The sequence below is a fragment of the Ostrea edulis genome, chromosome 1 (assembly GCF_947568905.1).
Source record: "Ostrea edulis chromosome 1, xbOstEdul1.1, whole genome shotgun sequence".
Taxonomy (NCBI): domain Eukaryota; kingdom Metazoa; phylum Mollusca; class Bivalvia; order Ostreida; family Ostreidae; genus Ostrea; species Ostrea edulis.
In genome coordinates this window covers 58,851,185-58,869,958 of record NC_079164.1, presented here as the reverse complement: position 1 = coordinate 58,869,958, position 18,774 = coordinate 58,851,185, and the positions used below count along the sequence as shown (strand labels likewise).

At 38.1% G+C, this 18,774-nt stretch overlaps 1 protein-coding gene across 6 annotated transcripts in view; it reads left to right on the top strand.

Annotated features, from left to right (window-relative positions):
* Window positions 1-18,774, top strand: part of LOC125649523 (HEAT repeat-containing protein 6-like) — a 158,239-nt gene that overhangs the window by 46,699 nt on the left and 92,766 nt on the right. For all 6 annotated transcript variants that reach the window (XR_008800191.1, XR_008800190.1, XR_008800189.1 and 3 more), the window contains 3 exons: window positions 2,637-2,713; window positions 16,276-16,405; window positions 16,600-16,699. Coding sequence is in view for 2 of the 6 variants with exons in the window: in XM_048877095.2 (XP_048733052.1) it covers window positions 2,637-2,713; window positions 16,276-16,405; window positions 16,600-16,699 (307 nt within the window). In the remaining 4 variants the exon portion in view is untranslated. The remainder of the gene's footprint in view (window positions 1-2,636; window positions 2,714-16,275; window positions 16,406-16,599; window positions 16,700-18,774) is intronic.

Genomic DNA, 18,774 nt, shown 5'->3' with positions numbered 1-18,774 from the left:
ACGATAACGTTTTTGTTTTTCATCAAATTCTATTGATATTAATGGTTTAGATGTGTCTTGGTACTCCTTACAAATTGCTGAGGTTAGAATTACTGCTCAGCACGTGCATGCACGTGTGCTGAATTCTGATTGGACGATTTTAAAATCGCTATAACTTCCTTATATTTGATGGAAACGTTATGAAATTCACACTGTGGGTATATGATACGCATGCCTGTTGAACGACATCAACAAAAATTCGGAATCATACACGCGTGCACGTGTATGCGCGTGCAACGCTTTCTTTCATTTTTTGGTACTGAAATGACCATATTGAACGTACTACATGTAATTAAAGACTAAAATAAAATGATTTTTTGCTAGAGATTCACAAGAACATCATTTTTTAATTGGGGGAGGTTTGGGGAACATATGTAACGGTCCCCGTTACAATTAGAACTAGTTGATTTTGAGGTCACATGGTCAAAGGTCAAGGGTCAAACTAGACGTTGGAATATACTGTCTGCTCAGTATCTTGAGAACCCTCTTCTTGACAGACATCAAACTTGGTACACTGATATGTCTTCAGGAGAAGATGACCCCTAATGATTTTGAGGTCACATGAGCAAAGGTCAAGGGTCAAACTGGACATAGGAATATACTGTCCGTTCAATATCTTGAGAACCCTTTGCTTGACAGACATCAAACTTGGTACAGTGGTACATCTTCAGGAGAAGATGATCCCTATTGATTTTGAGGTCACATGTTTAAAGGTCAAGGGTCAACCTGGACATAAGAATATACTGTCTGCTCAATATCTTCAGAGCTCTTTGCTTGACAGACATCAAACTTTAAATAGTACACTGGTGTATATTCAGGAGAAGATGACTCCTATTGATTTTGAGGTCACATGGTCAAAGGTCAAGGGTCAAACTGGACATAGTAATATACTGTCCACTCAATAGCTTTGATAACCCTTTTACTTGACAGACATCAAACTTAGTACATTGGTACATCTTCAGGAGAGGATGACCCATATTGATTTTGAAGTCAAAAGTCAATAGTTGAACTGGACATAGTAATATATTGTCTCCTATATTTTAAGAATTATTTGCTTGATTGACACGTACCAAACTTGGTACACTGGTACAGCATAAGGAGTAGATGACCCCTATTGAATTTTAGGTCACAAGATCAATTCACTCTTGACATAGGAAGATATTGTCTGCTCAATATTTTGAATTGATGATAATACTATCAATTAAATGAGGTGTGTGTATAACCCTTTTCAATTTTGCACCATGGGAGGCATATGTGTTTTACAAACATCTCTTGTTATTATTAATGTGACCATAGATTGCAGTTAGATCGAGCAATATTTGTATAATGTTTAAAGGCCAATGCAGAAACGTACAAGATAAACAATTACATCTTTGTATTAAGGACAAATGTTACAAAAGTTTCAAATTTGGCAAAAGTAGTAAATATCAATTTATTGACAATTTCTTTCATAAATATAGGAGTAAAATAGCTATATCAATTTGACATTCTGACACGTACATACGGTACAATGTACATTATGTAGCATCGTTTGTTTTTATTTTTCAAAGTAGGGGGGGGGGGGGACTTGTTTAAAACTCGTGTCAAGCAGTGCAAAATAATTATAATAATTTGTGCTTTTGCCTGAACTTGTAAATGCTAAATCGTCAACACAGTCGAAGGGGTTTTCATTAACCTGAAACTGCCTTAATTTTTTGTACTCTTATATTCGTCTCTCATTTAGAATTTTTTTAACAAAAGCTCAAATGAACCTTTCGGCATTCACAGTGGATAATCCTGACATTTTGTATTTCAAAATCAAATTTCTGATATAGTAAGAAAGTCTCCTTCCACTCTTACGCACAAGTTCAATTTTCATTTTCGCCTTTCTATCAAGATTGGTCCTTTCACTTTGGTGTTCCGAATGACAATGAAAAGACTGAATGATGAACGAACGGTGAGCGCACGCTGAACGCTCTGTGAACGGTGAACGAACGGTGAGCGCATGCTGAACGCAAAACTGTGAACGGAGAGCGCACGGTGAACGAACGGTGAGCGCACGGTGAGCAAACGGTGAACGAACGGTGAGCGAACGGAAAAATGGTAAAGTAGAACGTTTCAGAGACTGTACTATTAAAGTTAAAATCATATAGATATTTAGAAGGAACAGGTAATCCTTTACCAAAATTATGAATTTCATGATCCTAAGGGTAGGGGTTTTGGTTCAAGGTTGGGACCAAAATTACCATAGTGATTATTTTCTTTATCATTATAAATTTTGAAAGACTTCTTTAATTTTGCTGACACTGTATAAAAACTGAATGTATATTTAGGAAAAGCAGGAATTAAGGAATGTACCAAAATTGTGAATTTCGTCTCTAGTATGGGTCCAAAATAGTCTTATAATGTTAATATAACATATATTATGTAAAGACTTTCATCAGTATGGGAATTTGTGTGTTAAGAATATATCTTGTTCGATTCTGCTGCTGAATTTTAGAATTTAGCTTAGAACAGGAAAGTCATAATAGATTTCATAGCCCTTAGGAGCTACTGATACTTTTCACTAATACTCAGGTGGCCATTAAGGCCTGTTGGTCTCTTTTTTGTATTTTCAGTGTAGAATGGGAGCACTTGCTGCTTTGACAGCTCTGGTTGATGGCACAAAAACTCTTTTAGCAACAGCAGATGACAGGTACACCGCCTCATTTATATGAATGTTGCAAAAAATGTTTGTATAGTATATGATGTTTATGCATATACATGTACAATATATACACACCTATAAGTCTGGTATTTTTAGCTCACCTGAGCTAATAGCTCAAGTGAGTTTTTCTGATCACCTGTTGTCCGTCCGTTCATCTGTCTGTCTGTAAACTTTTCTCATTTTCGACTTCCTCTCCAGAACCACTTTTCCAATTTCACACAAATTTGACAAAAAGCATCCTTGGGTAAAGGGGATTCAAGTTTATTTAAATGAAGGGCAACAACATTTTCCAAAGGGAGATAATAGCAAAAATACACTGACAAATTCTAAAAATCTTTTTCTCCAGGACCAGATGGCCAATTTCAACCAAACTTTGCACAAAGCATCCCTAGGTGAGGGGATTCAAGTTTGTTGAAATGAAGGGCAGTATGCCCCCTTCAAAGCGGAGATTATCACAAAAATGCAAAAATAGGATGGGGTCATTTTAAAATCTTATTCTCAAGAACCACTGGGCCAGACAAGTTAAAATTTACATTAAAGCTGTATGACATAGTGCAGATTCCAGTTTGTTAAAATTATGGCCCCTGGGGTGGGGGCCACAATAGGGGATCAAAGTTTTACATGCGAATATATAAAGAAAATCTTTGAAAATTTTCTTCTCAAGAACCACTGGGCCAGAAAAGTTGAAATTTATATGGAAGCTTCCTGACATAGTGTAGATTTGAGGATAGGATGGGGCCACAATATGGAATCAAAGTTTTGAATGCTGATATACGTAGGAAATATCTTTAAAAATATCTCTTGAACTATTTAAATTTAAGCTAGGGCTTTCATATTTTGTGTATGCATCCCTTATGAGAAGACCCTTCATGTGATCCATTGGTGTGTGATATCTTATGACCTTGACCTGGAAGTTTGACCTACTTTTCTTGAAAATATTACCTATTTAATATGTCCTGAACTCTGTAAGGTAAATCTTTCATATCTTTTGTATAAATTCTAATGGCAAGACAAATTTTAATTTCATATCATGTCCTTTGACCTTGTGACTTTGAACTGAGTTTAATGTACTTTCAAGATTGTATCTTGTTTAACGTCCCTCTCGAGAATTTTTCACTCATATGGAGACACGACCGGTGAAGGGCTTCAAATTTAGGCCTAGGCTCGGCGGTTTCGGTCATTGAGCAGTGAGTGTTCTTTAGCGTGCCACACCTACTGTTTTTAAGGTAATATCCAAGGACCTGTGACATTCACACCTGATGCCGAGCTTTTGGCGATGGAACTGTCACTACCTGTTTTAACGACTTAGGTCATGCGGGGCAAACACTCTACCTCTAGACCACCATGGCAGTTTATTTTTAAGAAAACATAACCTATTAAGTATATCAGGAACTATTTAGGTGGGGCTTTCATATTTTGTATAGAGATTCTTTATGGCAAGACATGACACAATGTTGTTTGATCTTTTGATATAGGAGTTTGACTTACTTTAAGAAAAACCTGACCTACCGTATTTAATATCTCCTGATAAGGTAGGGCTTTCATATTTTGTATTTAGATTCTTTATGGCAAGACCTTGTTATACTTTGGTGTTGACCAAACAACAGCAGGGCCAAGGTGGCTTTACCAGTGATTGATGTGGCCAATGGGCCACTTGTTAAAGCTTATTTTGGAGGAATCCCCGCTTAAAAGTCGGTACAACTTTTTGCCAGAATCGATTGACAATCTCTAATGTACTTTTAAAGCAGTGTCTTCATTAGTCCCAGAGGCAGATTTAGAGGGGGCAGGACCCCCTTCCTTTTTTCACCACAAATTTTGAGTGTAACTCCAGAATTGGCTGAGTACTTTGGTTTTCACACCCTTTGGAAATCCTGGATCTGCCACTAAGTCCTGCGTGTTTTCTTCTGGCTCTTGGTTTTCCAATGGTCATACTGATCACAATGTAAATTTTAGTTCATGTAAAAGTGAGCCTTTCTGATCAAAATTTGTCCATTGTTGGCGTCGTCATAAACTTTTCACATTTTCATCTTCTTCTCCAGAACCACTGGGCCAATTTCAACCAAACCTGGCACAAAACTTTCTTTGGTGAAGGGGATTCAAATTTGTTCAAATGAAGGGCCATATCCCCTTCAAAGGGGAGATATTAACAAAAATGCAAAAATAGGGTAGGGTCATTTAAAAATCTTCTCAAGAACCACTGGGCCAGAAAAGCTGAAATTCATATGAAAGATTCCTGACATAGTGCAGATTCAAGTTTGTCAAAACCATGGCCCCCAGGGGCAGGATAGGGCCACAATAGGGGATAAAAGATTTACATGCAAATATATAGGAAAAATCTTTTAAAATCTTCTTCTCAAGAAGATGAGGCATCTCACCGAAAAACTATGTATATCTTTTTATATGAAAAGATCATTCACAGAAAAAAAAATGTGGGACAGGAACACAGACAGTGAAACCATGCTCCCCTCCTTCATCCTTTGTACGTTCTGAAATAGCTTTTACACCGTACCCGTCATTGTCAATTGTTTATGTGTAAAGACAAGAAATTGAAAACATGATTGATTGTGTTGACGATGGTTCTGAAGAATGTCTTGGTCGTTTAGAAATGGTAAGGTAAGCCTAACACCGTTGCATGCTCTGTATTCCTGATTGAATATCGACAATCTATTTCAACAGTTCAAAATTGAGTGGGTAGTACTGTTCCATTCACACTTACTTATCATGTATAGTATCGGGGGAGGTAATCGGTTACGTAATATCGCCCCTCCGAGACACCGATCCCTGTCCCTCGCTGTCAAAACATAATCGTACACAAGTTCACGATCGACGTGGATTTTATTGTGCAGTTAATTTTTTTATTGTTTCACACAAATTTTTGCTGTGTCAGGTGAAATTTTTACTGTACGTGTTGGAATCGCAGTCAAAAGACAGATGGAAAACTCTGATGACTCTCTTGTATAGCTTAATGACGTGGCTTCTATTTACAGATTGCACCATGCAAAAGTATTGATATCTTAACCTCTAACCGCTATGCAAAGTTTACAGTGCAAAGGCACCCTAATCCAAAATGGTTTCTTATTGATTTTTAAAGGTTTGCACGAATGGATTTCTTAATAATCACTTTAGTTATTACAGACTTAGATTCAAATGGGAATTTTAAAGAATGATCTTGTGTCCCACTTTTCTCCAGAATTCCAAGTCCATGCATTGACTAATGATATGTCTGACACAAGATGCCAATAAATAAAAAAGGTTTCCGGTTTCTGTTGCTTGTGTTTAGCGCTTAAAAATCATTGGTAAATACTTTATCATACAATACAAATTACATTTCCAATGTTTTTACCGTTGGTATTTTTACCTATTCAAATGATAGTCATTTCGTCATTAATGTGAACGATGTGCGTATATAGCACAAAATGTTCACAAGTCCTTTAATTTAAGAAATAGTAAATGAGTATATTTATATGATTTGCAAATTAAAACATATTTTATCCATTGTCCAACAAACTAAACAACTGCTCAAAATTGCCACCTGCGGATATGAATGTAAACCCTGTACTAGATCGGCAGCAAAATTACGACTAATTTAACACGACTTGTTTACTACAGATATGCATAAATTTGCCTATAGGTGGCGATAAGCCAGAAATACGATGATGAAAGCAAAATCCAACTGGCAACAATAAAGTGCAGCTTAGCGCTTTAAAAATCTTCTTTTCAAGAACCACTGGGCCAGGAAATTACAAATTTACGTGAAAGCTTCCTTACATAGCTCAGATTCAAGTTTGATAAAATCATGGCCCCCCCAGGGGTAGGATGGGCCACAATAAGGGATCAAAGTTTTACATACATATAGGGTATGGTTGATGCACAATAGGGGATCAAAGATTTACATATAATTATATAGGGAAAATCTTAAAAAATCTTCTCAAGAACCACTGGGCCAGAAAAGTTTACATTTACATGAAAGTATCCCGACATAGTGCAGATTCAAGTTTGTAAAAATTATGGTCCTCGAGGGTAGGGTGCCCCACCCTACAATAGGGAACAAAGTTTTACATGTGAATATTTATAGGGGAAATATTTAAATATGGGCCAAGGTGACTCAGGTGAGCGATGTGGCCCATGGGCCTCTTGTTTGCTTAGATTATTTGCATATTTATTATGTCTCCCCTCTTTCAGGGGGAGACATATTGTTTTTGTACTTTCTGTTCATCTGTTCATCACAAAATCTTGTGAACGCTTTTCCTCCAATATGGCTCGTTGGATAGACTTGAAACTTTGTACAATGCTTCATTCCCAATTGTATATTGGTGGGACAGGAGAATCCAATTGTTTTCCTAAAAGTTATAGTGGATCTAAGAGGGGTGGAAAATGTAAAATAGCTTGTGAACACTTCTCCTATATGGCTTATCGGATAGATTTGAAACTTTGTTTAATGCTTCATTGCCATTTGTAGATGTGCATATTATTGGGACAGGAGGATCCAATTATTTTCCTAAACATTATAGTGGGTCTAAGAGGGGTGGAGGATGTTTAAATAGCTTATTAATTATTAGATCCAGTGAGCTAGGCATTCCGCAACACATGCCCGCTTGCTCGATATTTGAACCAAATGTTGTCCGATGGACCAGTCTGATCCCAGCCTGTTTAATGCATCAACATTGCCTTGAATTGATAACACCCGTGACTATGAACATGACTTTATTGATGCTTCAAAAGGTACCACAGCACAATTTACACGATACAACATATGGAATGGAACAAGGTTTGTAAGTGGATGAAAAGGCCGCAATTTTTGTGGGGGGACAGGGGGATTCATACAATTGTACCAAGACAGTATGGGCACAAAGGAGGCCGAGTGTAAGCACAAGTGCCTGATCCGAACGATTACCGCGTTCTGGACCAGTGTAGGTGGGACCGCCCTTCTCTCTGTCTCCAGCGCCACCTGTTTTACATTTAGCAGACTGTGGCCTCCCCCCGCTTGAACGAGGTGGAGGTGGGACCAGCCCTGGCAGGCCATGACCCACGATTGTTACCATATTTGCACAACTACACATTGTTACTTTGAGCCACGCCCCCCTGCTTTGTATGCAGGGTGGGGAGACCACCAGGTTAAGGGGCCACTTGATCCCAGCCTACACTACGGTATCCCCCAGTCCCCGCCACAGGACATAGGCACTATGTCCCCCCACAAAAATAGGAATTGAACACTTAATTTTAGCTACTCTGAAGGGTAGATGTTAGACGTTTTATTTAAAAACAACTGAATCCCAGATTGCAAGTTGTTTAGATAGATGTCTAGACCTGTTTTGGACAAATGAGTACCATCGTGCCTGAACAGGGGAGTTTCTGAAACCCTGATAGTTGTGTCATGGTTAATATAACAGCCAGTGACTTCTTGGGTAATAAACTTTTGATAGCCTTATTGACTTTGAGGCGTTTGCTATTGATTTTGCCACCTGCAGTAAGTGGGGCACCGTGCCAATATAATCTGGGTAACATTGATGAAAAAATTAATGTGGTGTTGGGAAGAAGTACATTGTAGCGATACAAGCTACACTGGATTCTGTGGACAAGCTCAATGTCTGTCAATGCAGGTGTAGTAAGGTCGTTAGAGCCAAGATGTATTAGCAAAAATTTTGGTGGGGGTAGATGAAGTAAATGGTCAGCCAATTGATTAAAACAGGTAAATTAAAGTTACTTCCCCCTGGCCGTTGGGTTGCTGCATGACCTAAAGTGACCTGGTACTCCTATGAATTGTAGTGATTTTTGGAGTACTGCTTGAAACTGATATTTTGTTAAGGGCTTAGTGTTCAAGTGTGCTAGCAAGGGGCGGGTTCTGGATACTCGGTCTCGAAGGCGCAAGAACTGACTGATGGTCACAACTGGGTTAAGTGTGGAGTTATGATGTGGAGTGATATCCACTTTGGCAGAGCTGCCTATCTGGTTCGTTTTGGACTTTTGTATGATAATTTGGCAAAGGCTGTGATGCACAATAGTAATGTCAAAGCGCTGTAGTGCAATTGTTTCAGAAACTCTCAGCAAACCATAATAAGTGATGGTGAATGCCGCCGAGAATAATGCGGACTCATATGCAGACCTACATACATTGGGTTGGGAGTGAGTAATTCGGCAGAAAAGTTCGTAGGATACAGGAATACGGGTATCCTTGGTTACGCCTGCTGACCTACGCAGTCCTTCAAGGGTTTTGGTAACAATGAAACATTTGGTTGTATCTTGAAGGCCATGTATTTTATGCTTGTAGGCGATGGCATTTAGATAAAGTGTTATAGTCCTGTAAGACATGTTTTGCAATGAAAGGTGCCCAATGTAATGTAGTAACTGTGTGACTGGGACTGGCCAAAATGGGTGGAAATGGAACTGACCAAGAAAATTGTGGAATTTGTTAAGCGCAGCCGAATATGCTTGCTGTGTAGATGGTGCTAATGATGTGTGAAGAAGTCGATCTGCCTCCAGCTTTAGATTTGCCAGATGTCGTGTGGCAGTGGAACTGGGGACGGGTCTGCTTGGGGTGCCAGTCGCCTGAATCTGCCCCACTGTGAACGAGATAAGGAGTCTGCTATAAAATTTTGTTTGGTTGGGATGTATGACGCCTGAATACAGATATTGGACTTGAGGCATGTTAATACTAGCTTGCGAACCAGGTTCATAACCCGGTCGGATTTGGATGTAGCCTGGTTGATAACCTGGACCACTGCCATATTGTCAATGTGAAATAGGAGTTTGGAATGAGCAAACTGGTTTTTCCATAAGGTGAGAGCGACAACCACTGGAAAAAATTCCAAAAAAGTCATGTCTCTAATGATGTCTTGCTCAGCCCAACTACTTGGCCAGGACCCATGTGCCCACTTTCCCGCAAAATAAATACCAAAACCTCCCTTCGGCCCCCCTGCACTGTCTGTAAACAATTGAATTGTTTCATCATATACCCAAGGTTGAAGCGAAATCACAGAAATGCCATTGTAAGACTAAAAAATTGCTCCAGACCTCAAGGTCTGCTTTGATGTTTTTTTTACCCTGATTCTGTGATGGTGTTTAGTGATACCGATAGTTGAATTGATGAGCCGGCAACAGAAGGCTCGTCCTGGGGCGATGACCTTGCAAGCAAAGTTAAGTAGACCAATGAGAGACTGCATTTCACGAAGCGAGACCTTTTTGGCATTGTAGAAGTAATGTAATGAAGACTTAAGTTGGTTTAATTTTTCGTGAGGGAGGCGCATGGTCATATTGATGGTGTCGAGTCCAAAAATGTGAGAATGTGGGTAGGCTCCACGGTTTTTTCATCCGCGATGGGAATGCCGATGGGGCGATGACCTTGCAAGCAAAGTTAAGTAGACCAATGAGAGACTGCATTTCACGAAGCGAGACCTTTTTGGCATTGTAGAAGTAATGTAATGAAGACTTAAGTTGGTTTAATTTTTCGTGAGGGAGGCGCATGGTCATATTGATGGTGTCGAGTCCAAAAATGTGAGAATGTGGGTAGGCTCCACGGTTTTTTCATCCGCGATGGGAATGCCGATGTCAGCTCATATAGACTTGAAAGCCTGAAGGGAGTGGTGGGTGACAAAAGAATGGGGTGGGCCACAAAAAAGAAAGTCATCAAGATAATGAACAATGAAACGGTTCTGTGTATGTTTTTGGATGAGCCAATGTAAAAATGACGAAAACTTTTCAAACAATGCGCAACTAATTGAAGCCTCAAACGGTAGCATTTTATCAAAGTAGTACTTGCCTTGAACTCTGAACCCAAGCAAATCGAAATCACCAGGGGATACAGGGAGCAGCCTAAATGCTGACTTAATGTCAGTCTTTGCTAAAATTGCCCCCCTTCCAAGCTTGGCTATAAACTGTGCTGCTTGGTCTATGTTGCTATAATGTACTGAACATGCTTTAGGGTCAATGAAATGATTGATCGATGCATTTTCAGGTAAGACAGATGGTGTATGAGTCACATGTCACCATCGTTTTTGGGGATCAGGCCTAGTGGTGAAACTTGCAAGTTGGGAAATGGTGGTGAATTAAAAGGGCCAGCCACGCGTGTTAAGGCAACTTCTTTGTGAATTTTATTGTTAGCTATTGTTAAATTAGCATTAAGGCTAGGGAGATTATTGGACTCGCGTGGTGACCTAGGCCCTCTATACTGAAGTTTAAAACCGTGTAGAAAACCTTCCCGAATAAATTTGCCGTCCCTGTATCCTTCCAAATGTTTGCATAAATTATAGAACTTTATAGGTGTTGCTCCCAAAGAATATATGGGACTGTTATTTTGGGCATCTGCTGCTTGGGTGGTTGTCTCCACACTTGCTGCATGTGTGCTTGTATCTGCACCTGGGGAAGAAAGGGCAACTTACTCCCTTATTGAAATGGTTGCAGTACATTACTGCAGAACGGCTTGGTTGATTAAAATGACTGCCTTGGTTCTGATGAGCATTGTTACGGGTGTGGGTTTCTGACCTATTCGAAATGTGCAACAACCAAAATTCTTGGTTGATGTTGCCCCATGACAGTTGCGGCTGACTGGCCATTCTGAGATGAAATTGCTCATCGTATCGAAACCAATAGTTAGACCTAGACGCCGCAAGTCTAATGTCCCCGAGATATTTAAGCAATTCTTGCGCCCGTGTTGGAAACTTTTCTAGCATGATGCTAATGAAGATGACAAAAGCGGAAGTCCACTTGTCTATATTGAGGTAAGAATTGGTCTTGGGCTTAACGATGCACAACCGCCCCTCCTTAACCTTAATATCACCTTGTGAATCGTAATCTTGCAATTCGTTGGTGGTTTTAATGAGAAGGGAAAGGTCTATGAATCTGCCCTCCCAAATCTGAGTCTTAATTCTTTGCGGGATGTAGGCGCCCAAAGAATCGTAACAACTGAATTGTTGATAAGGGTGGGAGGAAAATGACTCACCCAGCTCTAGCGTGGTGTTAGGGTCTGATGTAGATGATGAAGGTATCTCTTCGTCAGATACGTAAGGCAGTAGTGGCTGGTCTTGGGGTGGACAGCATGGTGATGGAGGGGGCACCGGGGTGCTTTGTTTGCACCGCTTCCCTTTCCCTCTAGCGGGCATTCCGATGCTCTCTCTTCTTTTCCGAGATGCTTGGGTGTTTGGTCTGGTCTTAACCGGTGGCATTGTCCTAAAGGATAGCAACGATGATGTCTGATTTTTTGGCTGTCGATAAAAAAAACGTCCTTCTTGTTCGGTGGATTTTGAAAAAGAGAGCGACATCCGGGGACTGTTTGTTGTTAATTAACTCGTGTCGTAGCATAGTCGTACCATAACGTAGTCGTAAGGTAATACCATTGTAGTATAATTGTTAAGGGCGCCCAGGGTGACAGCCCGGGTGGAAACCTGTACTAAATTAATAGTTGACTATTTGATATAAAATCAAATAATCTTGATTAATGCTTCTCCTATATGGCTTATCCGATAAACTTGAAATTTTATACAATACTTCAATGCCATTTGCAGATGTGCATATTGTAGGGACAGAAGGATCCAATTGTTCTCCTTTAAGTTACAGTGGATCTGAGGGGTGGAGAATGTAAAATAGTTTGTGAAAACTTCTCCTATGTGGCTAATGGGAGTTCATAATGTCTATGTTCCTGCTCATGCTTTCTCCTCCATACCATGCAGTACATTAAGGGGAGGAGGTTTCATTTGGAGCATTTCCAATTTAGGGAACTGGGGAGACATTTGTTTTTCATAAAAACAATCTCTAGTTAGATATTAGTTGTTGTGAATGATGATAGGCTTGAAAGTTTCCATTCATTTCTATTGTAATTGATCAGCGTCCATTGTGTGATAACAATTGAACACTTTCAACTGAAAACTACCATTACAATTGTTTTCAAATTTTCAAGCACTACCAAAACTTGACCAATATCCAAAAATATTCTTCTCTACAACATCGCATCTATAAGAAAAAATCATTGCATAGTCATGTAGAGAATGTAAATTTCATGACCTTTTGGGATAGAGGTTAAAACTCCAGAGTGGGGCCAACCTGGGTATAGTGTTTATGTGTAAAAGATTTCAATAACATTGTCTTTAAAGGACACAATACATGTTTTTAAACTTTCATTTTTTCAGCAAAATGAATTCTTTCCATACCTAAAACTACTTTATATGTGTTTTCAATGAAATATTTTGCGTAGTTTTCGAGTTTGAAAGCAATGAAATTCAAATCTTGCGATGTGCATATTTACTTTCGCTATTTTACGCGCCATTATGTGTGACGTCATATGTGCTTATTTGATTATTCTTATTGACGTGTGTGTGTGTGTTTTTGTTTTTGTTTTCTTTTTTCTCTCTCCGAAATGTACCCATGACAGTAGCTAGGCCTATAGGGCCTAGTTGTCAACAATGTAATGTATTATGATTTGTCTAATCCAAAAATAAATAATAATTGCACGGTTTATTTTAGAAAAACAGCGCCAATTACAGATGTATAAAGGAATAAGATTACCAAATAGAGTGTAGCGACCCATATAAACATTATTTACTCGCAATATTGCCAATTTCATACTCGCTTTCTTCACTATATTTGGATATTTACATTGCTATTTGTATCTACTTGTGGCGAAAACATTTAAGATTTGGGGAAATTTGTCAACTTCGATTTAAATGTTGCCTATGGTGAATAAATTAGGCCCCTAAGAGCTGAGTTTTTGATAATATCTTACACTACTTTCACAATCAGTTGATCGAAAAAGGGCGCATGTGACGTCACTGTACCACGTGACTACCTAACTAATTAACTAGACTTTTTGAAATCGGGCCTTAGATTTAATTGATTGATTGATTGCTTGATGTTTTCTGCCACACTCAACAATTTTTCAGTTATCTGGTGGTGCCCAGTTTTTATTGGTGGAAGAGAGACCCCAGATACAATGTACCTGGGAAGAGACCACCGACCTTCCGAAAGTAAACTGGGATGCTCTAACCACTCGGCCACGGAGACCCTGGCTTAGATTTAAGTCTGTATTGTGGTTAATTATCGCAATATTTTGGCAAACGAACTGTTAGAATTACAGTGGAACCCCGTTATTACGTTTTCCATTTTGTCACAATAAAATAACGTAATACCAGGGGCAACGTAATAAACGTTCCCAGTGAAATCCGTTAAAAATATCATTTGGAAATTGTATATCGTCTGTTGGTACGCCGTGAAGGGGTGTGTGAATATATCTTTACTGTTTCTTTGTTTAAAAGACTATGCTACTTTGTTTTATTTACATCTTATCTTTAATGTCCATAATTCTTCATGTTCTTATCCCTTTTCTTTATTTCTGGTGTAGGATATACATAAGGATGTTTTTATAAACGTTGCTTTTTCTGCATTCGTTTGGACCGCCATTTTGTTCAACTTTAAAACAATGCATTCATGTAAATTTCTATCAAAAACTCGTTCGGGTTCGTATTCAACATTTGTATTTAAAAAAATAACAAAACATCGTTTTATTAAGTTCTCTAATTACACAATACACAACACAATAAAAAAAAATCCCAACCCAAAACAACAAAACTATAGACACAAAACGCACACGATGCCCAACACTTACATACTTTTCTCACCAACGATAAACACGGAGAACAATTTAAGCGCAATCCACATAAAAAAAATATAATGATGCACGAAGATTTCATTTATAACGCTAAATGATGGCACTAAAATCACGTGCGCATCAAGGGATTTTAGAATATTAACTGAGGTAAATGTCGATTCGGCCGATATAACACAGGACAGTTTGATTGGTGTATGTATGGACGAGATTTACGAACACCCAAGCTGCATGTCCAAACAACGGACAATTTTTTAATTGAACACCTTTAGTCACCATGTCCAAGCAGTTACCCAAGCGGTTTTAACATTGCTACGATAAATCTTGTCTTTCATGTTTGGTACCAAAGCTGTCCGTAAATAGAGTATTAATAGCGAAGGTAATCACACTATATGCTGAACACTCAGGTGGTTGAGAAATTATTTCTTTGATTATCAAAATATGAAAAATGAAGTAAATTTCATAGAGTACAATTTCTAAATAAACATTATTTAATTGTTTATCACTGGCTTCGATACAGGGTATTCACTTGTATTGATGTCGCTAGATCTATCGAAGCGTGATCAGTCAAGCGTCTCTAATCCCCAAACAGACCAGGAAATTTACGTGGTGACTGCCTCAGGCAGTCAAGGTGTGAATGGCTTATTATTTTGAGAATCATTATTGAATAATTAGGGGTTTATTATGTTTTTGTCGGAATTTTTACAACGTAATACCGAGTCCCGGCATCTTAGGACAACATAATAACGAGGTCTATTTTATATAGGTTTGTTAAGAAATGGTTTTGTGCTTTGAAATTCCAACGTAATATGCGGACTAACGTATTAAAGGGGGAACGTAATAACGGGGTTCCACTGTAATTACTATAAGCATAAGGAAGACAAAGTGCATGTAATTTTGTATACTTTGAATACATGAGATGTGTCCTTTAATGCTATTGATACTAAATTCTGATTAAATATATATTTAAAAGGAGCAGGTGACCTTTACCAAAATTGTAAATTTCATGATCCAAGGACAGGGATTTGGTTCTGGGTGGGACCAAAATTATAGTGACCATTAAATTGTGTCATATTTCAACATGGTGAAAAGTTTCAGGGCATTGTTTCCCATCCTTATTTATTATTTCCTTACAGAATATGTATTATTTAGTTGTGTGAAAATAAAGAATAACTTCCTCTCCTATTGTTCCTGCACATTAACATTACAGACAGAATTCATGAAGTCAGCTTAGCGCTTTTCAATACTTTTAGTACTTTGATTGGTTTTGTTTTTTGCCTGACATATGCATTACACAGGGCCGTGTTACAAACAGATGTGCAGATCTAAATAGATGTGCAGATCTAACAGTATATTTTAGTCGTAAATCGATTTAATTATTTTACCACATGCATTTATAGGTATAATACTATAAAATCATATTCAAATCACAATTTTTATACAATGCATGTTTAAAATTCATAGGGCTGATACACAGACAGTCATACTAATCAGTGTTTATTCATACACGAATACGAAACTGATTACTGAAAGATACTGTGATATTTTATGCACATTTGAAAGAAATTTTACTTTGGTGCAGGCATGCGGAGGTAATTGATTTGATATATATATATATATATATATATAAAGAAAATAATTAGATTTTCTTGATTTTTGTGGAAACAACGTCATAATAGCGGGTGAATGTGATGTCACTGATACAAAATTTCCCTGAAATGTGCCTATATAGAATAACCTAATGGTCAAGAATAACAATAGAATAATAAGTTTATGAACTGAACATGTGAATGTGTAAATTTTGGCCCTTAGAGCCCCTAGCTCTTTATCTCCCAAAAATCTGACTTATAGGCAAGTATATATGGTATATTCAAGTTTTTACTGATTTGAAACATATTTGCAACAAAGATTATGTGATTAGGGGAAAAAAAGCTAAAGTTTTCTTTTCTTTATATTTCAGTGATCAAAAGTCCACAGCATTTGTTCCCTTCTCTGCCATTTTGGGATCGACAATAAGAGAACTCCATAGATGTCTCCTTCTAGCACTTGTCTCTGAAAATATTCCTCTGACTCTTACACAATTAATTAAGGTAGGAAATGAAGCACATTGATCTGTGATTTTAACAGGATTCAGTATTAGATGAACTTATCAAAAGACAAACTTTAATTGAGTAATGGTTGTTTTAAGAAATGAAACTTATAATTCTTTATTTGATGCATGTATCAAACGAAAAATTGGACGGAAAACTTCATCAATGCGCTATGCGACTATGTTATCTTGCAGTGTATATCCACGTTGATCGCCAATGTACCTTACTCAAGGATGAGAACTGGCCTACTGAGTCGTGTAGTCAAACAGATCAGAAATTTCATCAGCTACAGGGGTAAGTTTGCTACCGTACAAATCAAAATTATTTCATGAGGAAAAGAAATTCAAGTTTCTTCAAATGAAGGGTCATGCCCCCTCTAAAGGGGAGATAATCATAAAAAGGCAAAACTAGGGTGGGGTCATTTAAAAATCTTCTTCTCAAGAACCACTGAGCCAGCAAAGTTGAAATATACATGAAAGCTTCCTGACATAGTGCAGATTTATGTTTGTTAAAAATCATGGCCCCTGGGGGTACATCTAGGATGGGGCCACAATAGTTTGTTCAAATCATGGTTCCTGGGGTGGCCATAATAGGGGATAAAAGTTTTACATTCAGATATATATGAAAAGTCTTTAAAAATCTTCTGCTCAAGAACCACTGAAAGTCAAAATTTATCTGAAAGCTCCCTAGAAAGGATGGATTTTTATATGGGAATAATCAGGAAATTAATTAAACCAATTTCTTTTAAAAAGTAGAAGGGGCACACTAAATGAAATGTTCTTAAGTTGTGTGGATTCAAGTTTCACAACCCAGGGTTATGACTTTAGGATGAGTCCAAATTAGTCATATCTTTTGATCGTTTAATGTTAATACACCTATTATCTAAAGCCTTTCATCAGTGTATGCACTTTTGAAGGCAGTGAAGTTTTAAGAACACATCTTAAAAAATTGTTTTATACTGTTGCTGAACATTAGAATTTAGCTTAGATATTCAGAACAGGAAATTTTTTCTAGATTTCATAGCTCATGGAAGTAGTGATACTTTTTCACTAGTATTCAGGTGACCGATAAGGTCTGTGGGCCTCTTGTTTGCATTTCAAAGCACTTAAATTGAAATATACATGTGCAGTGTATTTGCATATGCTTATACATACTAGTAACTAATATACATTGTACATTTATACTTCACACATTTCATCACACCTTTATTCATTTGTCGGGATTCACGGGTTTGACGGTCTGTCAAAACAATCTTCATAGTCCAAAGGTGATCTGAGAATTTCTTGTTTGTATGGCAGTTGAAAACAGTCGACCAAAATTCAATCTACCAGAGTTTATGTTTCATAGTCTATAACTAATCAAGCCAATATTGGGAAGACAAAATCATCTAAGCTTGTAATATTACAAACGACTACCACTGGTGATACAGTGATACAATATACATGGACACATGCTATCTAACTGACACATCATCACATACCACCTAATTTAAGGGTTGTGTTGATAGAGTACAGGTAATTGCTTCAAATTAGACTGTGTGGCTTATGTTTTCTTTATAATTTATGCCTTGCTAAAATTGTCTGAGGCAGACCCTCCCCAAAAAATACCATCTGGATGAACAGTACAATTTTCAATGCATAGTAAAAAATGACTGTACGGAATGCGGATTTCCTGATTAGTGATGCAAAATGACTTGTAAAAATTCCATTCCCCAGAAAAATCGTCTGGAAGGTACTTGAAGCATCCAGATTAATGGCGTCAGGATTACCGAGGCCCCACTGTAGTTAATTGTAATATTGATGTGAAGAATTACTGTGTGAAACTCTTAATACCTTATATAGTCTTCAAATAGGTTAAGTGCGAGGGGTATATAAAATTTACTCATTTCTTCAGCTAATAAGTTATTTGGCTAAACTGATCATTTTTTCCTGACAAATAGGCTATTGGATTAAGCTATACCCCTGTAGTGTTTATTATACCCCCCGCAACAAGTTGTGGGGGGGGGGGGGGGGTATACTGGAATCGGGTTGTCCGTCTGTCTGTCCGTCCGTCCGTCTGTAGACGCAATGGTTTCCGAACTCTAAAGCATTATCCTTTCCACCTACAGTCACCATATCATACATATGGACTACCCATGGGATGAAGATGTTCCCTATCGATTTTGGGGTCAAAAGGTCAAAGGTCAAGCACACTGGACATCGAAGTAGCAATATGGTTTCCGGGCTCTAAAGCGTTATCCTTTCCACCTACAGTCACCATATCATACATATGGACTACCCATGGGATGAAGATGTTTCCTATTGATTTTGGGGTCAAAAGATCAAAGGTCAAGCGCACTGGACATCGACGTAGCAATATGGTTTCCGGGC